Below are 24,300 nucleotides of genomic sequence, written 5' to 3'. Positions count from 1 at the left end.
TGATTGGAATGCCAAACTTAATTAACGAATGAAAAGCGGTGTTTTGTCGACGTCTAACCGAGCGTTGCCACTCCTGGTCGGTGGGTGGCGGTAGTGAGCCGGACAACTAAAGAACCGCAGGATTTGATCCGAATGAGAAGTGCAGGTAATCAATTTTATTTAAAAAAAAAAAAAATCAATTTAGAAGTAAGTTACCCGTCGCCGTAAACATAATACAGGCTAGATTGTGTTTTGGCAAATGAGATATCGCAGAGAGGTTTCCCGGCCAATTATTGGTAGACTAACAAGCTAATTTAAACGTCGCGTTCCACAACACCAGTAACCGGAAATGGAGTATCCTAATTTTCTCTTTCTTCAGGTGGTCTTTTTATGTAAAGGTTGTGTTGGCAACACAAGCAATAAAAATGGAAAAACGCCTCCTTATAATTTAATATTTGGCACTTACTATTTTTCAAGTCAACGCAAGAGGGCGGCCGGAATACACAGATGGGCGCGGATACGTAAAATACGCCGTTTTATTATATTATGATTGCATATTAGGATGTGTTTAAGGATTTTGTGTCTGGACTAGCACTTAATATTCTTGCTCGACCTAGTTTGGCAGATACGCGATCGGACTAATCCAGGTGATACCAAGGACGCCGGGTCTTTGGTTCCAGCAGCGGCGTCCTTGGTTCCCCCATGTGACTCGATGCGTTCCACCCTGGGTAAAGTAACACCACTCGCTGAAACTTACACTTTCTCACACTTTCCAACACGGCTTCCAAACGATGCCACCTATTCAGTGGTGTTTTTATTATTGTTATTATTTTGAATCGCCTGAGGTCGCTGCAGCTGCAGCCGTAAACATCCTTATGTAAGTCCGCCAAAGTGAACACGGGGCTCGTTGTCAAGTGGCAGCTCTTCAGGAAGTGGTGCAAAGAAAGACGGGTCTTTTGGGCGGCTCTTTCTGAGTGCTTTCTGCCGTGACAGCTCACAACAGGGGTCAACAAAGGCTGACTTTGAGAGGGCCGCTCTGCTCCGAGTGTGTCTCGTGTCTTCATGCCAGGATGAGGAAACTGAATGGGGGCAGAGTGCAGCCACGCTGGGCCTTCCCACCCAAACCAAAGATTCCTTATTTTAGGAAGCACGGCCTCAGAGGAGAACTTATATAATTTGGCTGAAAAGACTGGCGTGTGAGGAGAAGAATGGGGAACATCCCGTCTATTTACGGGTGCCATCGTGACTGTAATAAACAAAATATTTCATAAAGGGAACAAAGATACGTCAACTTTGTCTACTAGATGTTTCATTAACAGCGTATAAAATGAGCACGTACAGTGAGAGTAAAAAGTATTTGATCCCTTGCTGATTTTGTTGGTTTGTCCACTAATAAAGACATGATCATTCTATACTTTTAATGGTAGATGTATTCTAACATGGAGAGACAGAATATCAAAAAGAAAATCCAGAAAATAACTTTAAAGAATCTATTTTAATTTATTTGTTTTTCATTGAGGGTAATAAGTATTTGATCCCTCTATCCAAAACCACTTAATATTTGGTGGCAAAGCCATTGTTTGCAAGCACAGCGGTCAAACGTTTGTTGTAGTTAACCACAAGGTTAGCACACATATCAGGGGGAATTTTGGCCCACTCTTCTTTGCAGATCCTCTCTAAATCATTAAGGTTGGTGGGCTGTCGCTTGGCAACTCGGACCTTCAGCTCTCTCCATGGATTTTCAATTGGATTGAGGTCCGGAGACTGGCTGGGCCACTCCATGACCTTAATATGGTTCTTCTTGAGCCACTCCTTTGTTGCCTTTGCTGTATGCTTTGGGTCGTTGTCATGTTGGAAGACCCGGCCACGGCCCATTTTCAGCTTCCTAGCAGAGGGGAGGAGGTTGTCCCTCAGCACTGCACGGTACATGGCTCCGTCCATCTTCCCAGGGATGCGGTGAAGTAGCCCTGTGCCCTTGGCAGAGAAACACCCCCAAAACATAATGTTTCCACCTCCATGCTTGACGGTGGGCACAGTGTTCCTGGGATCATAGGCAGCATTTTTCTTCCTCCACACATGACGAGTAGAGTTCAGGCCAAATAGTTCAATTTTGGTCTCGTCTGACCACAGAACCTTCTCCCAATCACTTAGTGCATCTTTGAGGTGATCATTGGCATACTTTAGGCGAGCCTCCACATGTGCCTTCTTAAGCAGGGGTACCTTTCGGGCACTGCAGGATTTTAATCCATTGCGGCGCAAAGTGTTGCCAATTGTTTTCCTGGTGACTTTGGTCCCAGCTGCCTGGAGGTCATTCACTAACTCCTGCTGTGATTTCTCACCGTTCTCATGATCATTGCCACCCCACGAGGTGAAATCTTCTGTGGAGCACCAGACCGAGGTCTATTGATGGTCATGTTATACTTCTTACATTTTCTCACAATTGCACCAATAATTGTTACTTTAATACCCAGCAATTTGCTAATGTTTTTGTAGCCCATTCCCGATTTATGCAGGTCAACAATCCTGTCTCTGAGGTCCTGAGAGAGTTCTTTGGTCTTACCCATGGTGGAGAGTTTGGAATCTGTCTGATTGTCTGATTCTGTGAACAGTTGTCTTACATACAGGTGATTAGTTAGAACTGGTGTCTTCAATTCAGGTAACTAGTTGTTTGGGAGCGTCTAACTGGTCTGTGAAAGCCAGAACTCCTAATGCATACTAGGGGATCAAATACTTATTTCCCTCAATGAAAAACAAATAAATTAAAATAAATTCTTTAAAGTTATTTTCTTGATTTTCTTTTTGATATTCTGTCTCTCAATGTTAGAATACATCTACCATTAAAAGTATAGAATGATCATGTCTTTATTAGTGGACAAACCAACAAAATCAGCAAGGGATCAAATACTTTTTACTCTCACTGTAAGAAGACGTGTCATGTTTCAGGGTAACTGGATCACTTGTAAAGGTTCCAGCATCACTGCTTAATGTGTTTAATTCAATTAAAGGGTCAAATGTGAGCTGATCCGTTTACATGACTACAAAGACACAATCATAAACTAATGCCAGGGGTCATCAGATTACTGTGATCATGCATAAAAAAAACAACCCAAATCTTCAGTAATGTGGTCACAACTTGAGCTTAAGACACAACAAACCAGCAGAAAGTTGATGGAGACCCCTAGAGTCCCCGTACATATACATACTCCAATAGAAAACTCATAAATGCACTTTGTTATCTTAAATCTGATTTAATGCTGTCATGTAACCAGGAAAAGCTTCACTCGCAAAATCCCAACATGAAGGTGTTTTATTATTGTATTTTGCACTCAGGGGTGGAGATAATTGTTGCAAAATACTCATTTAAAAATCATTTTCACAAAGTATGCTGTAAAAAAAATAAACAAACTTAAATTTAAAGGGTTTGGATGAGAAGAATTTGTGAACGTTGCAGGCGCACGTGCTGCAGATCAGCCGGCGGCGTTAGCTTTAATGGAAATGCGTGTTTTTGGGAAGGGTGGAAGCAGATCTTCTCCGCGTGTTCTTACGCAACTCACTGGTCTCCTATTGCACCGTGTGTGTGTGTGTGTGTGTGTGTGTGTGTGTGTGTGTGTGTGTGTGTGTGTGAGAGTGAGGGGCTGGGGCTGGGGCCACAACCATGACAGAGTAGCTTTAAGGTATACTATAGTGGAAACTACAGTGTGTCTGATGTCTACACGTACAAACATGCACATATTGTATAACCTGCACGTTATGTCAGAACCCTGTTCAGAGCTTCGGCGTCGTTCTGTTCAGCTCCGCAAATGGAAAAAGAAACTTTTGTGGAAGTTTGCAGGAGCTCAACAGAGCAGAAATGTTTGCTGGGGAGTTAAGTTAGATTTTTCTTCTCGACCTTTGCAGCCTCAGGTCCAGGGAGACTTCACTGTCACCTAGATGTCAACAAAAACTGCCCCTCACGTGTCGGTCTGGAGAAAAGGGCCGCGGTCTTGCGTGGGAATCGGCTGCAGGTCGTGAAATAAAGGTCGAAAAGTGCGAATCACGGCTTCAGTTAAAGTGTGCAAAGGGAGTGTTGGGTCGCCAGCGAGGACGTGGAGTGTACTTTGGCAAAGAAGACGCGAGTTTCTTTCCTGCTGCCCCCGGGCCAGTGCTGTGCTCTCTGGATTCAAAGGAGCGGGTGATAAAGCAGACACTAGACCGTGAAAATGTCTCGGCACAATAAGGAAATTACGTAATTACATTTTGCTGACATCTTTAGAAGAATGTAAGATAGCAGATAATGATACAAGTCGGTATCAAGTAAAAAGCCAACGCTCGATTAAGCGTCAGCCCTGATCTAAAAGGCATTTTCTGACCACAGCTTTTTCCCCCCTTCTGCGATGGATTCGATCTACTGTCACACAAAAATGAGCCGCGAGTTTTCCCTGAGATCATTTATAGCCGAGTTATATTTAGAGAAGCGAGATTAAAAGTGTAAAAATACGGGACAGCCAAAGAAGGTGAAATTGAATATGGCTGCATTTGCTGGTGGTGAAGAGCTGAGACGGAGAACAGCTGCGGCGAGGTGGGGGGGGGAGGGGGGGGTGATGGTAGTGGTCGCCATCCAAACCTGCCCAAGTACCATCCCAGCAGAACAGGGAGGCATGGGTTCATAACCTTCCAGCCCATTTTAAGAATCAAATTTAGCTGTTTGTTGCTCAGACTGGATCCACCATCGATGACCTCTGACGTCACGCCTCCCAATTTTGTAAACAACCCGGCCTGTAAGAGGTTTGGGGCCTGAGGAAGGACGACGTCCTGCTGCAAAACCACCGCGACAGTTGGCAGGTTGGTGAAATCTGTTAAATACAAGTGACGCGTCCACAGTTTTGAATGAGTCATTCGGACGAATCGGAGGCAAATTGGACCAGCTGACAGAACATCTGCATGACCAGGACTGTTTTCAGGTTTGTCCCAGATACAATAAAAGAGGCCAGAGGGGCTCTTTCCTTCATCGCAGCCTCCGAACAGAGGCCAAATGAGGTGCTTTTGACCTCATTACCATGTGGAGATGCAGTCGGCATCGCTCTAAAGGGGACAGGATCAACAATGAGGACGGACGTCCCTCCACAGCGAAGGGTGCGTTTCAAGCCCAGCTGGTGGGATGGAAACAGGCTGGTCCCCAGCGAGCGTGAAGACTCATCAGGGCTGCCTGGCTGCAAGTCTCTGCCTGTTAAAACAAACCAAGCTGGAATAAGAACCGGACTGCTGAGACTTCAGATTTATTCATAAACCACCTCTCATCACCTGAAGGTGAGAGCGCCTGGACAGACGGGAGAGGCTTAGGGCGGGGCTGTCTGCACACGGGCAGCTTTCTGCTGCTGTCAAGAGTTCGGAACATTAATGACGCCGAGGCCGCTGCTGTAACTGCGAACCCGCCTCTGCTGCCGAGCCCTCTCCTGTTACCTGCTCCTCTCCGTGGACATGGAAAACTCGAGCACGGATAGCTTTCATTACACTTCTGGTTCGCTGCATTATTGAGGCCGCCCCTGGGAAACCGACTCTCAAACACTGTATATCTGATGTCAAAGGCCACCAGCGTGTCGAGTTGCTATTTTCGGCTCAGCTTTTGCTCAGTTCTACGTTGATAAATCTAAACTTTTCCTGCAGTTCCTCCTCCTCTGGCAGGCTGTCCATGAGCACAGCTGCCTATTAAAACCATTGAGTCTCGATTTCCTGTCAATTCTCGTTGATTTTGCAAAATGAAAGAAATTGTCATGCTTTGATGGTCACGTGGTACCTCTGGAATCAAGGGCAAGCAGAAGCTTGTAGAATGGCCGCAGGGTTACGGGCTGATGAGGCAATAACCTAGAAAAGGGCGAAAAAAGATGATGATGACCATCTGCTTCGTCAGGAAGGGATTTGAGGGGATGATTGGGCCTCCCGATCCCCTCGTCTCAATGTCACAAAGGATTGAATTCACTAATCTTGTTCGGTGTAAATTAAATCTGAAGTTGGGAGGAGGAGAGTGTGTGTTGCAGGAGCAAAAGTCAGGCCTGTAGAGGTAGGGGGTTTGTCTCGTAGGGGGCTTTGTTGGTGTCCTGTTGCCCCCCCGCTTACCCAGGATCGGGATCAGGAAGGTTTGGCCGTGTGGCGTACCCAAACCGACAGATCTGGGGTGGGGCCAGGGCAACAGTGACGGATCGGAGTGGCTAAATATAACCGCGTACACGTCGCTCTGGAAACTGAGACATCCTGATTTTCACTCCCACCCCTTGTTTATCCTCAAGAGTCACCTGCAGTGCCGCTGATGCCGCTGGTTGCCCAGATATCGTTATAGTAACCCCGAGCTGTTGACCACTCTTGGCTCTTATCCACGCAGACGCCGGTTTTGCTCGAGTATGCTGATGTAAAGCAAACTGGGTGGAAAGAACAGGTTTGTGCTCCGCCAGGCCCTGCAGGAATTATGCAGTTGGTGAGAGGGAATTCATTGTTGGACTCGGGTCTTATTGTATCTGCGGCTGCTCCCTCTGTAGTACACATACCCAGTAACCCAATATTCCACCGGCGGATGTGTTTTTATCGCCATTCAAATGAGCATGGCTCTGGGGACCGGGACTTACCGCGGCAGTTGTTGTTCTGTGTATGACCATCGTCCGTCGTGGTTCCAGAGGGGTGGTAACCTTTATCACTCAAGGTCTGGAAGCATTTCAGGGGTATCAAACAGCCCACAGCTGTCCTGTAAACAATCCCCTCTCAGATGTCCCACATGCTTTCACCTCACTAGAGTCGACTTGGACTTTTCAAATTTCAATTTCTGGCACATTTGCCTCACAGGAACAAGGGACCAGTTGAACATCATGTCAGAACAGGTTCAGAGCAGCGCCCCAAGTGGCCAGACGCTGTAACTACAGGAGAATGACTGCGTGAAAGTGGTCACTCTGTAATATACAACGATGTTTTCTTTATTTTGACGTTCAATCTGGCCCCTGTTACTTCCCGCCCAGTAAAACACCAGGGCGGACATCATAAATGGATGTCAAAGGGGGCTTGTTTATTGTAGCGGGTCATTCACTAATGCAGCTCTGTTATAGGCAACAGAGCCACACCGAGCCAAGTGCTTTCTAATAGTTGCTGCTGGTCGGGAGCCAGCATTCAGCAGTCAGTAGGTATCACTCTTATTTCCTGGCTCAGGGTTTATCTGCCAAGGTCAGAAGCATCTGAGCCAAAGAAATAAGAAAAGGTCAACTGCATGATTTAGTGAAGCGTCACAACGGCGCAAACCCATTATGATGGCGCTGTAAGCAGTTCGATGGCCTTCTGTTGACAGCCACTCCCCTTCCCCGGCGGCCTGTCAGCAGGAATGGAATGGAAAACTCCTGAATCCTTTCCAAAATATGTTACCTGCGTGAATCTCCTGTTGCCTCCACGAGCAAGATGCTCAGCTGTCTAAACTAATTCAGGCGGGTGTGTTTAAGAGTGTCTGTGTGTTCAAAGATCTGATCTGAGGACAGCCCAAAAATGTATACCCAGAATATTTAGCTACAGCTCCACTGAGCAGTCGTTCGTGTTTAGATTAGAGCGAAGTCTTTGTATTAACAGCATGTGCTGATAAACATACATACGTGCACGCCTGCACAAACAGGGGCGTGCACACGCAGGAACACACATGCACACACACACCGCAGCAGAAGGTTCTGGCAAGTGTGTCAGCTGTTGGGAGTTTGGTGCAGCTTGTTTGTCTGTGACCTGACACTCCAGTCCTGTTCATCCTCCATTTTAAAATTTACAGACAAATTTATACCGCGACCACACGTTGTCTCCACAAACCTGGGGAAACTCTGGGAATTTCAGTGGTTCCTGTACAAATGCCGCCTGGGCTCGGCGCCTCTTCGCTGGGACCCAGTAGCAACATGCTAACTCAGAGTTATAGTTGCAGGCCACTGTTTGACCCCGAAGTCGTCATCAGTCAATGCGCTGGCCAGCTGCGTGCTTGTGCCGGCAGCTCCCCGCTAAGACCCAGCAGACGCTTTTATGCAAGCGCTGGTGTGACATTATAATTATAGAATTACTTGATTTGATTCCATTGAACTGCTAATATGTTACGGTTTTGTGACATGTCGGAGGAGCAGGAATACAGGTGTCACCCGGAAACATTCCATTACCAAGATGCGACCATGAGATTTACACTAATGTGTCGCACCTTCTGCACCTTCCGTGCCCGATATCTTTTTGTCCCAGCGGTCCTGTGCGTCACCTCTATACTCTGCCGTCACTGCTGCGCCACTTTGTCAGAAATGATGCGGCAGAGGCGCCTCATCTGTCAGAGGATTGGAAACGGACGTCTGGGATGACGCTGGGAATCACTGCAAACTTCCCTCAGTGAAGCCTTTTCAGACTTCCAATGACAGAGATCCTCTAGAGACAGAGATGTCACACTCGTTATTTTTATATTTGGCCGAACTGACCACTGTATTAATATCAGGAATGACCTCAACAGCACAACTGAGACAAAAATTCAGGCTAAACGCAAACCAGCATGACTATTTATAAAGTTGCACACGCGGGACATGACCCACATCACATTTATGTGTCTAAAACACTCTTTTAAATATGTCGAGGAGATTTTGTCCAGACCACTAAAACTTCCTCCTGAGCGATAAATATGCCTCTGATTTGAACACTGTCTAAATTTCCGTGTACAGGGTGTTTAATCAGACATGGAACAAGTGTTTCCTGACAGGGATAAATTCAACATTTCCCCAGCATGTATCTCTCTATATGCTCCTGCATGTACTGCTGATTATAAGTGAGATTTTTAAAAACGAAACATTGGTCGAATAGTTGTCATTGTTAATGTTTATATTCAGAATGTGAAGGTCAGGCTGCTCAACATGCTGTTAATAAGCCAGTTCAAGGGAATCCATGGAAGAGACGTCACCGCGTCATCGACAGGCGCGCTCTGGCCAGCAGCGGCTGTCAATTCATTTTTTTTCAGCAGTGTTCCCAGCGGGGATTATACAAATGTCCAGACAGGACTGTTAGTGGAGTGGTTTCAGAACGGATGTCTGCCTTCTTTTTTTTTAAGGAAGGAGGAAGTAATTTGTACAAACCGTCCATGAGGTTTCTTCCAGGAATCTGGGTCGTTGGAGGAGTTGCTGTAAAATTTAAAAGTAATGAAAAGATAAATCTACAAACGAGCACGATTTGAGATTTCTTTGTCAAACTGAAGAAAACGGGGCCTGCCCCCCCCCCCTCCCCTCCAAGCTGGAACTTTCTGACAGTTTCGTTAGATAATGTGGAAAAAGCCCCGCGGCCGCCCAGTTTCCTATATGTACAACCCAATCGCATTGGCTCGCTGCCTTCCTGTGGACGTGTCGGATCAATAGACCCCCTGACTCTTTCTCGTGCTGGCAGAACGCAGCTGCAGATGGAAACTCGCTAAAGCCGGAGACAGTTGTAGGTTCATCGGCCGCTCGGAGCTGCTCTTTCTGCAGAATTAAAGGGCTCAGCTCTGGACTACTGGTCACACACTTGCACCGTGTAGTGAAGCAGAAGTCGCTGTTGCGTGTTTCAAGAGTATAAAATACGCCTTCGTCTCAGGGCCAAAGATGAGTGTTTACGTCATGATTTTTTTTTTTATGCTTTATTGGAAAAAAAGGACAAACAGTTTTCAACAACTGCAGTATCACTGTACTGTGTTCGCTTTATAATTTACAAAAGATTAAAAAATGTATTTACACTCTCTGGTTTGTGGTGGGAAGACGCTGGTAAAAAATAAGATCTAAGACTGGAGGAAGCGATCGGGCTCCATCTCCGGGTACGCAGTGGCCAGGAATCAGACCCGCGGTTCTACCTGGTCCAGATTTAACGGATTTAGACGCGATCTTTACGAAGACGAAGCGAGGGCCCATTCAGAAACAACACATGACTTCACAAGACCCAGAGCGGTGGAGACGGAGCAAGGATGGGACCTGTGTTGGCCAAGAACACTGATGTCATTATAAAGCAGACCACGTCAGATCAGCCGGGCCTCGGAACAGCTCAGGCCTCAAGCCCACATCACTTATGGTGGGCTCCTAAATATGTATATGTTTGGCCAAGGGAGGGAAGAAGAATGCTAAGGTTTTGGAAAGCACACAGAGAATCATGCTGGACTACGGCTAGACAAAAACATGGATCCTTTAGATTTTGGCTCCTGCATTTCTCCCTAAATGTACAATATAGAACTTAGCAGCACCAGTCACCGACATTCATTACCCGGGCTCAGGGCGGCGCTCGCCATCACCTTCTCTCCCCCAACCTTTATTGCACATAAGAAAAAGTAGGTCTGCACGATGCTGCACAGGGATCTTGTCTTTACCGTGTTAAATCTTAGCGAGAGAAAAAGAGACTTTTATCATGAGACCAGCTCACTGACGGCGCAGCCAAAGTGCTTTTATGAGTTACTGCAGTCTTAGCAATATTGAAACAGGATGATCTGATTTAAAATGACTAAGATTATATCTAGAAAATTGCACATTTGCCATTTTATAGCCTAGCATGCAGCCTACAAAAAGACATAGCATGCTCAAGGTGTGCTGTGCAAACTAGAAATATGCACTTACATAAATTAGCAACTGCATTTCTTTTATACTTAAAATTACATAGAAATAAACACATTTGGCAATTTAAAGCTCGGGTTGCTAACTGGGGGCAGCGAGCCCATCTATCAGCATTTTGTCCTCAAATCACAGTTTTATGAGCCACATCGACAACTGTTACTGGGGTGCGTTTAACTCTCCTCATATTTCGGACTCTGCTGCCAAAGGCCTGGATTCAAGAGACACAGAGTCCAGATTGCACTCAGAGTCCGACACCACATCTGCGGCCGTGTCCTCCACTGCTCCAACCTCCACCCCCCTCGCCGCCCCGCTTTCCTCCTCCAGCTCCTCCAGCTCCGCTTTTTCCAGAGCCACCTCGTTCTCGTAACAAAATGAGTTCCTGGAGCTGGAGGGGTTTGACATCTTCTCAGCTAGCTCCCTGGCGCTGCAGACGGGCGTGCTGGGCACCTCGTACGTGTTGTCAAAGCGGGAGTAGTCCACCTTATAGTAGTTCTTTTCCTCAAAGAGCACCGGCTCGAAGCGTTGACCCCAGAGGATCTCGCCGGCCAGGTAGGAGCTGCGGCACTGCGTGGTCATGGCCGTGGCCTCGACCATTCCCTCCAGAATCACCACAATCTCAAACTCCGACGTCTGCAAATCGTCTTTGCTCATCTCGTAGAAGGGGCTGTCTTCGTCGATCTCGTGCACTATGGTGATGGGAGACACCAAGAAGATTCTGTCGAGGCCGCTGTCGAAGCCCACGTCGATGTCCACCTGGTCCAGAGGGATGTACTCGCCCTCAGCGGTGGTGCGGGACTTGAGGAGCTGGGCCCTGACGTGGGCTTCCACCAGGTGACTCTTCCTCAGGTTCCCTACGCGCCACATCAGGCAAAGTTTCCCGTCCCTCATGGCCACCGTGGCGTAATAGCTGAACACCAGTGTCTCGTTCCTCTTTTTGGGCTTGGCCATCTTGGCCATGACGGCGCCGATGATGAAGGCGTCAATGATGCAGCCCACGATGCTTTGAAAAACAACCATAAAGACGGCGATGGGGCACTCCTCTGTCACGTAGCGGTAACCGTAACCGATCGTGGTCTGCGTCTCCACCGAGAACAAGAAGGCGGCGGTGAAGCTGTCCACGTTGGAAACGCACTTTTGAGTCTTGCTGTCCAGGTCCCCGTAGGAGAGGGCAACCATCCAAAAGACTAAACCAAAGAACAACCACGAGAGGAGGAACGAAAGGCAGAATAAGAGCAGCATCCAGCGCCAGCGGATGTCCACGCAGGTGGTGAAGATGTCCGCCAGGTACCGCTGGCCTTTCTCGCTCATGTTGATAAACTGCACGTTGCAGTGTCCGTCCTTCCGGACGAAGCGGCTCTGCTGTTGCCGCACTGCGTGCGCTTTGTCCACATTGCCGTTGCCGTATCCGTTGGGGACGGAGACGGTGGCCAGCTTCATGCCGTCTTCCTCGGAGGACACAATGCTGTAACGGTGGCTCCGCACGCTCCCCATCGCTTCTGCCTGGGGGGGCTGGGCCGGTTCTGCTTTGGAAAACAGTCTAAGTTTTTGGTAAAAACGTTGGAGAAACAGTTTTGATTGATCCCGGGGACACAGCCAAGCAGGAAATGTGGACCACAGGAGCCGAGCCCGGGGGGGGGGCGGGGTTGGCCTGGCTCTGTGCAGCTTCAGCGGGGGTAGGTCACTCCAGGCTGATGGCTGCCGCGGACCTCATCAGGGAAGTGGGCACTGGAAATTAAAGACAGAGGCGATACCAGTTTTTAAGTAATTGACAGGAACCAGAACGGAGGTTGCTACTTGTGCTTGCGTGTGGTTTCCTGTGGGGGTGTGTGGTTACCTAGATAGTAAATAATAAATTTCAAGCGGCTACAAAAAAATAACACTTTTCTTACATTTGCGGGCCGAAATAGCACAAATGCACAATCGGCTGCCGTGACGACCTGGGCTGCATTCTGCATGAACCATTGAAGTTATTAATCGGACGGGTCGGAGTGGGAAAAGAAGCGTCAACCTGGCTGAACTAAGCAGTATTTAGGCAGTTCGGTTTACCAGGAGCTCGGTCAAATTACAGCTCAAGTTCAGGTTTAATGTGCGAGCAACTGGATCCGTGCAGATGTGCGTCTTAATTCCACTCAGATTGAACTTGAAAGCCTTTAAGAGAGATCTTGTGGTTAAATGGAAAGCCGGGCTTTGACTCTACGAGTCTAAAATGAATTCTCTGAGCGCCACAACATCGCAGCATCACGTACCGATCAAGCCTGCAGTCGTATCTGGGACATTCGAAGAGCTGAGAGGTCTGTTATGCTGCCGCGCCACAGGCCGCAAACAGCCAATTGCAGATAGAGAGATAACTTTACCTGATCAACTGGGTCAAAATGGTAAAAATCTGATGGGGGTGACATTTTCTGCAGAGTTCATTTGTCTCCCTTCTTTACCTGCTTGTTGATTTCTAATGAGTTGATGGACAATCGGGTCCTCAATGGCCCCAAAACTGCTTTTTGCTCTTTTATTTTCAGAAAAAGAATGAATTGCATCCATATTGTCATTACGGCTCGAAACATAGCAGCTCAAAAGGAGACAGGATAGCAAATGTTTCTCATTTTTATCGCCTGCAACAGGGGATTAACGCCGAGCTCTGATTTTTGCAGCGCAGAGTGACTGAGGTGTGTCTCGCCATGACCCAACACACCCTGGTGTGTACGGTGACGGGCCGAAGCTTCCGGAGGCTGTTTGTTTTGCATGTGGTCTTAATTAGAGTCAACTGCTGAGGCAAATGGAAACTGGTTACGTAAAGCTGCTCTATTTATCATGACACAAATCAATAACTGTGACCACCCATTCAGCAGATGTCATCTTTTGTTACGAGACTTTATAACACTTTTTTTATTTCGCCAAAGGTTCTTAATTCACAACAACGTAGCCCATCATTACACACTTGCAGAGGTAGAACAAACTACAGATGTCAGTTGTAATAAAGAGCAGTTTTTAATTCTGCAATTTCCAATGAAATTCATGGGAAATTAATGATGTAAACCCACTTCCACTAAAAACGTTTTCCCAGAGGTTTCCTATCAACATGGTTGCAGAAAAATGGTAAAATTATTTCGTTTGTTATTGTTTTTAAATACCTGCTGGGTCTGGAGGCGGAAACCTGCCGTCCTCGCGCTCTAACACGTCCGGTCTCGCGCGCGCCAGGTATAAAATCCCCTTTATTCTCGCGCCTCGCTGATGGTCGTCACTGACTTCCCCACCTGCAGCGGTAAGATCAGCCATAACCCTCTACGGCAACACTGACGAAGATGTTTTGCCCCCGCAAAAACGGACTTTATTAACACGTGTGCGTGGCCCCGCCCCCCGCTGCAGCGACAGCCAATAGCGAGCGGAAGCGCCTGTTGGAGGGCCTGACGTCATGGGTTTATAATTAGTTGTCTGACAGAAGTCAGGTCACTTTTTAAAGATCGCAGAGATCCAAAGTTTTATATTATAATTCACAATTCATGTTTTTTAATGAATACATTTGAAGCGCTATAGCTGATCTTAAATTATTTCAGGAATGATTTGATTAATTAATGGATAAAATGCGGTGGAGTAAAAAATATATCATAATTATTAAAAATATATACAGCATTTTTCCCAGATTATAAATCCAATAAAAGGGCTATTTACGTGGTTAGATAGAGCAGGATTGAAGGTGGGAGTATCCTCTGTTACCACACGGTGGCTGCATAGAGCCGCGAATGTCATTGATATGGACTTCAAACCAAAATATGCCGTCTAATTTGGAATAAAATGTTTTTATTCATCTGAAGTTTACCAAATGTACAGATTGCACGGAGACATACACATAAATATATTTACAAAAACCGTTTGCTATCACAAATATTACGCTGAATAGAAAATCTTTATATTACAAAATCTCGGGCAGCACGTCAGGAGGGGAAAGACATCAATCATAATAAAGAAAAAAAATACACTCTCTGTGATTCCCATCTGCATTTTCAGACGCAGACTTTTGCAATTGGAATACTGAAAACAAAAATGTCTAAAATCTGAGTTATGATTTAATCTGTTAAATCTGGGTTCACAAAAAGGTCTGATTATTCACCTCTGTGGACTCTTCGGGGTTCTCCTGGAGGCTGGCTCCACTCTGACTCTCTAAACAAGAGCTTGGTTGTGGATTCTGGCCGCCCACCAGGGGGCCTCTCCTCCTATCGTACTTCTCTGCGCTGAGCAGGGGCACGGGCACCCACATGGTGACGTTGAACAGAGAGTAGTCCACCTTGTATCGTCCCTTGCGTAACTTCATCACGTCCTGGAAGCGCTGACCCCAGTGGATGTCTGTCGGTGTGTAGGAGGTCCGCGTCTGGTGAAGCATGCCCGTGGAGTCGCCGGTGTAGGTGAAGGACACCACCATTTCAAAGTTGTTCTCCAGTAGGTCTTCGGGTCCCACGCCGTAGAGCGGACTGCCTGGCTCTATCTTGTGGATGATGGTGGCCGGAGTGGCGAGGACGATTTCACGATTCGGGATGTCCAGGTCCTGGTATGACATTACGATTGCACCGCGCGGCTTTTTCATGTAACGGACGATTGTGGCCTTGACGACACCCTCCAGGATGTGATTACCTCTCAGGTCCCCCAGCCTCCAGGACAGGCTCAGACACCCGTTTCGCAGGTTGATGACTGCACACCGACTAAATCCCACCGTCTGAGCTCTCTTGCGAGCAGAGGCCATTTTAGCTATAATGATACCGATGATGATGGTGTCAAGAAGGCAGCTGAATATATCTTGAATTGTCACCACGATGATGGCGACCATGCAGTTCTCCGTCATTGTCCTGAAGCCGTATCCGATAGTGGCCTGCGTCTCCATGGAGAACAGAAAAGCCCCGGTGAAGCCCCGCACGTTGGCCACGCACAGGCGTCTCTCCTCGCCGTCAATGTCGCCGTTTACATACGCGATGAGCCAGTAGATGAGGCCGAAAACCAGCCACGACAGGGTGTAGGACAGCAAAAAGAAGAGGAACATCACCCTCCAGCGGACCTCCACGAGCGTGGTGAAGATGTCCATCAGGTAGGGGCTCCAGTGTCCAGGAGCCTTCTGGAAAACCACCGGGAACCTGCCGTCTTTCTGCATGTAGCGCAGCCGCCTGGACGCATCCTGGGTGCTCAGGGAGTGAACCGTGGTGCAGCTGGTGTCAATGGCGGCCCGCTCGGCCCCTTCGCCGTTCATCGCGTTGCCTTGCGGTCTCCTGCTGAAAGACGAGACGAGAAGAGTCAAAACGCCACGTCCCAGGAGAGAGTTCACCTCATTACATCTGACAGGAATGTAAGACAGACTTGCGCTTTGTTGGTTAAAGTGAGAAGGTCGTGTTCAGCCAAGGTTAACGTCAGCCGGCGGCTAACACCAACTGTGATCCCAGAACACACTTTTCTTATCGAGTTGATTATTTACCAGCAGTTCTTTTACAGCTAATTGTAACTGATTAGGAGCTGAAAGGCAGATGAATGGAATAGTCTCCAGTAGTCAAGTCAGTCAGTCACCTGATCCCGACCATTCATTTGAAGTCAACTTTATTTATAGAGCGTCAGTTACGATCCAGAAAGTATCAAGGTGCTTTACAGAAACACAGACACCCCCCAAAAAACAAGCAACAGTGGCAAGAAAATAACTCCATTCTAAAAAGGAAGAAACCCTGAGCAGGACCAGGCTCATAGGGGGAGACCGTTCTGCCGACGGAACCCAAGAAGCATAGACACAGACGTCATAAACTCATTAGTTACATAGGAGCAACTTTTCTGTTAGTATTGAAGACGGAAAGAAAAAGCAGCACCTGAACGCAGCGATCCTGAAAAAAACATTACTGGGACCGAAACCAGAACCTTGTGATGATGATTTTCATGTAAATATTCCAAAGCTATTTGATTATTGGCCATGGTAACTTGTTTAAACAGCTTTGAGGCCTAGAAAAACTAAAAACAATTGCCCATGACCTTAAAGAACAATACATTTTGAGTCAGTAAACACATCACAACCTTTTTTTAACTCCCTAAGTAAAGCCCACACTTCCCCAGTAAACAACCTTTTTAAATTAGCTTCTTAAATTAGCTACGGTTATTCGTCTCGCTCAATTTAGCAAAACCTCGACCTCAGTTTGCTGCCGTTATTAATCTCTTTTGCCCTCATGAGTGTCAATTATTACCCACAAACCACCTCTGGCAGTTTTCACCTCCAAATATTGCATCAAATGTCAAACGTTAACCACGGCGCCTGCTCTCAAGTAACGAAGCCAGGACGTTTCTAGTTGTTGGAGTGGTCGCATGAAAGGGATCGCGTTAATATCTCAGAGGACGTACTGCAAATTTACTGCCGGATCAATAATCCTGCCCTTCCGAATGCACCATCACACTTTTATCAAGTTTGTTATTGTTATCGTGCAGCTGATGTCAGGCCCAGTTTATGGTCAGCGAGGGACGACGAAACGCGTTACCAGCTGTTTGAGACCCCTCACAGAGGCGGGTCCACCACGATACATGAAAGGGATTAGAAGGAGTCGTGAGTATCGGACCCAGTGCTGTCGCTGTTCTGAGTTGGACCTGTTAACCCGAACACAAGCGAGAGCAGGTTTATCCTGCAGGGATAGAATAGAATAGAATAGAATAGAATAGAATAGAATAGAATAGAATAGAATAGAATAGCTCTTCACTTTACTGATCATTAAACAGTAACAGTCACTGACAGGACCGATAAGCTTGAAGGAACTCTTGATGTTCTGAACTTCCATTTGCACAGACCGACTCACCTGCTGAACTTGGAGTGTGGGAGTGTCATACGGGTCCGATACGAGCTCCTCGGTCCTGCTCAGCATTAGTCCATATGCGGTAGAAGGCATGACTTCTGAGGGGTCAGTGGGAGGACGTCCTGGTCCTGAGGCAAAGTCCCATTTTGTTCCAATTATAAATGCAATCACTTCCCTCTCCAACCTCATTGGGCGGCCAGGAAGAATTTATGACTGGTGGAATATTTCCCGGTTCCCGTCAGAAAACCGAACGTCCCGTTCGCTGTTTGCTTCGGGATGACGGAATGGAAGTTGTGTAACCTGAACAGCCTCCCACAAAGTGCTAACTGTGGAGTATTGATCGTTATTGCGCGTCATTTTCTGACATTTTCCTTTGAATTTCCGTGATTCATTAGACAGAAAGTTAACCTTTGCTCAATCAGGCTGAGACTCCTGGATTACGTCCATCTCAGTCGTCCTCAATTATGCTCTGATAAGACAAGAGATCACAGCCGAACCGCCAGGACATACTGGCCTTTTTATCGCATTTTATTGCCATCATCTAAAACATCAACAACAACCTCACCTAAAAGAGGGATAGAACATGTTAAAGATAGGAGAGCTTCCTGTAAGAAGAGTGGAATTACTTCCTTTCCATTGTGATTACATTCAATTTGCAGAGGTCTAAAAGAAGAACAAACAAGAGAAAAGTGGGCAGATAGACGGTGCTTTGAGGTCAGGAGTTCAGTCCAATGATCGTCTTTATGAAAGCCTGACCTAGTTTACCATAAACAAGCAGCGATGGTCAAAAAGTGGAAAAACAAGAGCGTGAAGCAGCGTCGCACGTCTGACTGGGAGCCGCAGGGGTGACAAGACGAGTTTATATGGCTGGAACAAGTGTGGAGTGTTGTCACAACACTTAGCCGCATTAGCAGATCAGATAAGAAGGTTTAAGAGCACCGGTGTCCAGATAAATGTCAACCGGCTGAAGATAAGAACTGCAAGAAAATGTGCTTATATGATGCATTAAAGAGCAGAAATAACACCCACTTATATTGTTCCGAAAATATAGCAGGCAGGAGAGCAGGCAGGGTTCTTTGTTATTATTGTAACATTTGTAAATATATATCTACGTATATTCTTAATCACGTTTGCATTTTATTGGCCTTGTCCTTGTACCAGGACAACGTTGTCACTCTCAGTCACTCAGCTTGACTAAAATCAGGTTTGAAACAGTCAGACGGTGTTGAGGTGATTTTCACACTCTTTTACACATAAGGTGACACCGAGGGCGCTAATCTAGTCAGTTTATCTTTATTCTGAGCTCAAATGGCAACAAATTAAAACAACCACTCCAGTTTCTGAGTCCCCAGAGGGAGAGTATTGTTCTGACTGATAAGGATCGGGTCAGTCAGGTATGAAATGAATGTAAAACATTCAAGCCTTTGTTGTTCATGGAAAAAGCTGATTAATGCAGCGCAAAGGTCGACGCACGGTAAAGATGTTTACATCTGAAAAGCTGCTGGATGTTTTAGACGTTCCACTAATGGTGAATTTTAAAATTTTACATTTTTAGACTTTAATCCCAGTCTGGTCGCAGCAACAATGATAATAATAATAATGTTCAGTCGTATTGACGAGCCACTCCAGCCTCCCCTTTCATGCGGCGGGTCTTATGTAAGTTTAGGACACGTGAGCTGGATGTCAAAAGCAAATCAACAAAAACCCAAATCCGTCACACAGCTGTCAAAACAAAGTGTTTAAAACGTCCAGGCCGGACTGATGTGCGTCTCCATTGTGATGCAGAGCAACATGGCAGCTGGCGTCGCCTGAGTCTTCTGTCAGGAGCACACAGAGCGGGAAGAAAATGCTTTCCAAATGTTTGCACAGGATAATTGAGGCCGTGCAGTGAATGCACGCTGTAATTAATCACGCCATGATGCTGTTTTGTCTTTCCCGCACAGTCGATATGCTGTTAAACGTCACAGACGGCGCTATTTAAGTATCCCGGCGGACTGGAACCATGAAGAAAAGAGAGCAGACAAGCCAAAGTGCAGCCGTCAGTCAGGGCGCTTTGATGTGGCATCAAAGTATCACTCATCCCGTCAGAAATGCGCCCGCTTCTTGTCCGCAGCGTGTGGAGGTCCGTCGTCCTGCTGAGTGTCCTCACTGCAGGTCGGTCACACAACCTGCTGAAAACCAGAACACTTCCACACGCCTGCCGCGACGTCCCTCTCTGATTTCAGGCCAGTCCGAGTCCGCCTGCAGGAGCCGCCGCTGCCTCGCCAAGATGCTGATTGCTAAGACGCCGCTGTCTCAGCCCCAGGAGGACAACTGCACCCAGACGATTTCCGTGCCCTTCATGGAGTACCAAACACTCTCTGTAGTGAGTAGCACAAACGTTTCCCGCTGTCCCTTCAGGAGTGGCACACTCACTGGTAATTGCTTTGTCTGTTGCCCACTGGATTAGACGTGTTTTGTTTTTATCAACAGGACACCAAGAACCTTCGTCTCATCAGTCGTTTGCAAGCTGCTCTCGTAAGCGTTGAATTCCATGTAACAAGGATTTGTTAAAAAGAGCCTGAGTGACTGGTTGACCCGCAGATTTGGACCGATCTGGAGTTGTCGTGGAACACCTCGGATTACGAGTACGATGAGGTGATCCTGCCTGTGACCAAGGTCTGGACCCCTGAGCTACACGTGACCAACGGGTGAGTCCGTCCGTCGGTCATGTGACCCTCCCTGACTTCCCCCACCTGACAGGCGTCCCGACTTTCGCCCGCACAGCATCAAAACCTCCATGAAGCACAGCTCCCAGGACCTGCTGGTGTACAGCAACGGCACCGTCAAGCACAACGTCATCATCAACGCAGAGATCAACTGCGAGGTCAACCTGTTTAACTACCCGTTCGCTTTTGACGAGTGTCCCGTGGCGATCCAGGCCTGGACCAACGACGGTGAGGTCATTCAACCAATAAGCTTTGCAGGAATTATGTCTGATACGTTGACAGAATAGGTCACTCGCTGAAAACGGCAAAGTTTTTCGCTTTTCTATGACAAAATGCACCTTTTCATTGGGAAGTCTGCGTTCAGGGTGTGGCACTGATCTGAATTTGGGGACCCTGAAGATGGTTGACGGTACCCACGGAGACTGGCAGACAGAGAGTGCGGACTACCAGAAGCAGAGAGATGACCGGAATTACATCATGGTGGGTCATGAAGGCCTGCGAGTACTGGGAATGTTGTTTGTGTCGGGTCAGATATGACAAGTGTGACAGGATCTCGTGCTGTAATTTTAGATCCCCACCACTAGGCGGAGTATTTTCCCCAAATTAATTTGATTTCCAGTATTTCCAGCATAGTGTTGTTGAGAGGTTTAACATGAACAGATACTAATCTATTTATGTGTGTTTTCTGGACACTGTTGCTACACTGGAGCAACATTACAACCCACCCAAACATTTTGAGGACGGCAAAATACTGATACTGAACCGATGTTCCTTCCCTGAAGGTTTCCCTGAGCATCAAATATCTCAACCCCTTCATAACGCTGATGCTGCCCAGCATCCTGCTCATCCTGGCTGACATGATCAGCTTCTCCCTGCCGCTGACTGGCGGCGAGCGCAACTCCTTCAAGGTGACACTGGTGCTCAGCTTCACCATGTTCCTCATCATCCTCAACGACATGCTGCCAGGAGACAGCAAGTGCAGCCCCGTCATCCGTCAGTCATTGCTCGGCAGAAACGGTCACCCTGCCCACGGCAGCGCCCTCTAACTGTCGTGTCTGTGCCGCAGGGACGCACTTCTGCATCTGCCTGGTCCTGCTGGTGGTCAGCATGCTGATCTCCCTGATGCTGACCCGCTTGGCCAAAGACGGCACTGTGATTTTCTGCTCCTGCTTCAGAAGATCGAGCTCGGGAAAGAACGCGGACGAGGCAGAGGGGGCTGAAGGTGAGCGATGAGAAAACCTGAGACTCGTTTTAACCCATTTCACAGCGTGTGATTCCACCCCAGCAGAAACCAAACCAGACGTCAGCGTGGTTCCGCTGGGCGACTCGGAGGGTCAGATTGAGCTGCTCAGGAAGGTGGTGAGCTTCCTGAAGAGCCTCCAGGAGAAGGAACAGGAGAGCGAGAGGTTTGAGAAGCTTGCCAACACTCTGGACAACGTAATCTTCTGGCTCTATTTGGTTTTAGGCAGCGTTTATTTTATCGTCATGATCACTGTGATGGTGAAGTATAAATGCAGAGTTAACCACTTTGACTTCTGGTACTAGAGCACAAGGTTACTTTTGCATGCTTAAATTAACCCATTTGTTTGATTTATCTAAAACTGTCACTGATTTTTGACACCCAGTTTAATATTATCCAAATAAATCGAAATAAAGCTCTCTTTCACTGTTAAAAACAGTTAAAATATGATATTTCTTTATTTTACGAGAACCACAACTTGACAGAACAGGGAAAATTACAAGCCACTCATGTTATAATACATATAACACAAGTATATAAACTCAAAAACATTAGTTTTCATATTCCGCCACCTACTGGTACAACGAATCATTGCATACAGAGGAGGCGCACAAGTATTCAGTTTATGTCAATAATCCACCATTCATTTATTCCCAGAAGTAACTACAAGGCACCTGAAGAGAAGCTGAGAGAGGTGATTTAATCATACCGCCATTCTGTTATATGTATGTTAATAAATACATGAAGTAAAAAATAATGTAAATGGCAGAGTATAAAATGACAGCCTTGGATTCACCTAATAATTAAATAAGCCAAGTGTTCCTCCAACCTGTGCAACCAAAACATGCCAAAAGATGTTTTCTTCTTCTTTCACGAATTACAAACATGAGGCACAATACCAGCATTAGCAAAAACATGAAAATAACAGAAAACCCCAGAAACAACATCTGTTCCTGGCAGGAAGTACTGTCAGCTCACTCATCCAGCTCTGCAGCCCAGGGTAACACAGACAGTCATCCTCTTCAAGGCCTCTCTGTTTTCTCCATAGCCTGCAGAATACAAATGCTTAAATGCACAACATTAAAGCATCTGATGCAGATATTGAGAACTCTCACTGACCTGTTTAAATATCTGCAAGTTGAGATAGTTCTTCGCCATGGTTCTCAGGCTGGACTTTCCACCCACCTTGCACCTGACATAGCCGTATAGGTTGGCCCATTGCAACACCAACCCCATAAATACTACAGCCTGCAGACGGGAGGGGCAAACCTTCAACAGGACTGAGCAGCTAGCTGCTAATGAGCAACATTAAATGAGCAAAGACACTTACTCACCAGCCATTTAATCCTGAAAGAGACAATGGTGCTGAAGACAAAAACCACCCAGAACAGGGGGCACACGACGAGGCCCAGCCAGAAGATCCGTGAATCCGCACTCGATGAATCGTCTGCTGTCTGTGTAGGGAGGAAGAGGAGATTTCACTGTCAACAATCACAAATTTAGAAATGTCTTTGGAGGCAACGTGTCTAATGTTGCTATGGTGCCATGTGATATTCCCTTTTTACCGGAGTACAAAGCAGTCTCTCTGTTACACTATCTTCAATTGTTCAATAAGGTCACGCAGCTACATTACATATAATGGCCCAGCAAAAGGTACGCTGGGACTTCACAAAGGGTTGCAAGGTGCATTTACTGTGAAATTTTAGATGAAATCCTTTTATAAAAAGGATCTCTGTGTTACTTTCTGAAGAGGAAGGATCGCCTTAAAGTGAAAAGAAAGAAAAGTGATGAGGCTGTTAAACGTTGAATGATTTATGTTGGTGCTATTACTCCAAACTTGTCTTTGCTGAGAGAATTCTTTAAGTGTGAACAACTTGCATCAACGCGAAGCACAGCTGGAAACGTTGACAAACTGGAACCTATTTCATCTTTTCCCGATGAGCTTCTGCTCACCTTTCTTGACTCAAAAACCCAGTGGCTCTTTCCATCTTCATCGACTTGATTCCACCAACGAAGCCCCACCAACAGTCTCCCAGATACGTTCTGAAGATGAAAAAAAACTTGACGGATGACCCAAAACATGCACTTTGATAATAAACCAATCAAAATCTCCATTTTCTGCTGCAGAACAAACAGGACGATGCAGCACGTGCAGCACTCACCTTCACAGTCCAGAAGTCACATGACAGCAGGAGGATAATTGTGACCATGGAGGCAATGAAACGCCCGCTGAGCATGTCACAGAGTAAGTAAACCAAGATGGCGCTTGCTCGGAAGAAAAGATGAAAGAAAGAGGCCACCGGGTGCCTGAAAAACAGAATTTCATTTTTATCCTGGCAGAACACACAAATACTACAGCAAATATTCAGACTCTAACTCAGACTGCCCATGTATTACAAGCTACTAAAGTGTCAAATAAGTGTTATTCAGTATGAATCCAGTATTAATTACTAGATTATATTTCTTGTAAAATTAAAATACTACTGAAACTAGACTGTATTGTTTGGGGTGCTATTGAAATGGCGTACAAAATGTCCAATTTATTTTATGTGTGCATCAAATTTGCTCAAAATTAAGTCATAAGCTAAATGTTAAGGCGCGACTTGTTAAGCGAGCTGCACTTAGTAAGTTAGTACTTAGTAGGTTTACTTCCAAGACTAATTTATAACTCGTAGTGTAGCAGCACATTGTTACCTTATTTTGGACTTCGGGAGGCTGGCATTATCGTCGTCCTCACCAAAAAGAGGCGTATTTTGTGAATCCTGAAATAAAAAAGTTTGTTAATTCGTGTATAAAAAATAGGCCAAAGGGGTTTTACGCTATCATTTCGAAACATAAACTTCCGTAATCTTTCTAAAGAGATTATTTGGGATCAGTCACCTGTCTCAGCATTTTGACAGCTCGAGCACAGAAGTACTTCCTGGTGACGTGTTGTAAACAAAAGGCTCGTGTGCCAGGACCCAAAAGAGGGCGGTATTCAATGTGCCTGACTCAAATGTAAC

At 46.5% G+C, this 24,300-nt stretch overlaps 4 protein-coding genes across 13 annotated transcripts; 1 reads left to right on the top strand and 3 right to left on the bottom strand.

The window, feature by feature from the left end:
* Positions 1-10: 10 nt before the first annotated feature.
* Positions 11-21,743, top strand: LOC130515443 (5-hydroxytryptamine receptor 3A-like). Of its 7 annotated transcripts, none has more exons than XM_057015674.1 (10): positions 11-145; positions 597-707; positions 19,294-19,715; positions 19,823-19,867; positions 19,934-20,040; positions 20,117-20,286; positions 20,423-20,538; positions 20,841-21,051; positions 21,125-21,280; positions 21,326-21,743. In XM_057015674.1, exons 3-10 carry the CDS (start codon positions 19,353-19,355, stop codon positions 21,601-21,603), a joined length of 1,446 nt encoding a protein of 481 aa, XP_056871654.1. In that variant the 5' UTR covers positions 11-145; positions 597-707; positions 19,294-19,352; the 3' UTR covers positions 21,604-21,743. The 7 variants fall into 7 exon arrangements, with proteins under 7 accessions (XP_056871654.1, XP_056871652.1, XP_056871658.1 ...); XM_057015672.1 differs by having other exon boundaries at positions 15-145; positions 457-707; XM_057015678.1 differs by having other exon boundaries at positions 111-707; positions 19,294-19,504; positions 19,576-19,715.
* Positions 10,226-14,199, bottom strand: LOC130515445 (inward rectifier potassium channel 2-like). The gene is made up of 2 exons (XM_057015680.1): positions 13,682-14,199; positions 10,226-12,281 (listed from the first exon to the last, which is right to left on the bottom strand). The coding sequence occupies exon 2, from the start codon at positions 12,045-12,047 to the stop codon at positions 10,737-10,739; it is 1,311 nt and encodes a 436-aa protein (XP_056871660.1). The 5' UTR covers positions 12,048-12,281; positions 13,682-14,199; the 3' UTR covers positions 10,226-10,736.
* On the bottom strand, positions 14,332-17,905 carry LOC130515447 (inward rectifier potassium channel 16-like). Of its 4 annotated transcripts, none has more exons than XM_057015689.1 (3): positions 17,354-17,905; positions 17,042-17,182; positions 14,332-15,802 (listed from the first exon to the last, which is right to left on the bottom strand). In XM_057015689.1, the coding sequence occupies exon 3, from the start codon at positions 15,781-15,783 to the stop codon at positions 14,635-14,637; it is 1,149 nt and encodes a 382-aa protein (XP_056871669.1). In that variant the 5' UTR covers positions 15,784-15,802; positions 17,042-17,182; positions 17,354-17,905; the 3' UTR covers positions 14,332-14,634. The 4 variants fall into 4 exon arrangements, with proteins under 4 accessions (XP_056871669.1, XP_056871668.1, XP_056871667.1 ...); XM_057015688.1 differs by having other exon boundaries at positions 14,332-15,805; positions 17,354-17,904; XM_057015687.1 differs by lacking the exon at positions 17,042-17,182.
* Positions 21,733-24,300, bottom strand: zgc:112148 (uncharacterized protein LOC550424 homolog). The gene is made up of 7 exons (XM_057015693.1): positions 24,179-24,300; positions 23,993-24,060; positions 23,461-23,605; positions 23,252-23,341; positions 22,633-22,752; positions 22,418-22,546; positions 21,733-22,347 (listed from the first exon to the last, which is right to left on the bottom strand). The coding sequence occupies exons 1-7, from the start codon at positions 24,188-24,190 to the stop codon at positions 22,321-22,323; spliced, it is 591 nt and encodes a 196-aa protein (XP_056871673.1). The 5' UTR covers positions 24,191-24,300; the 3' UTR covers positions 21,733-22,320.

The sequence above is a fragment of the Takifugu flavidus genome, chromosome 18, assembly GCF_003711565.1.
Source record: "Takifugu flavidus isolate HTHZ2018 chromosome 18, ASM371156v2, whole genome shotgun sequence".
In the NCBI taxonomy this organism is placed as follows: domain Eukaryota; kingdom Metazoa; phylum Chordata; class Actinopteri; order Tetraodontiformes; family Tetraodontidae; genus Takifugu; species Takifugu flavidus.
Note: the sequence above shows the minus strand (reverse complement) of the source record. Positions and strands in the feature narration are given on the sequence as shown.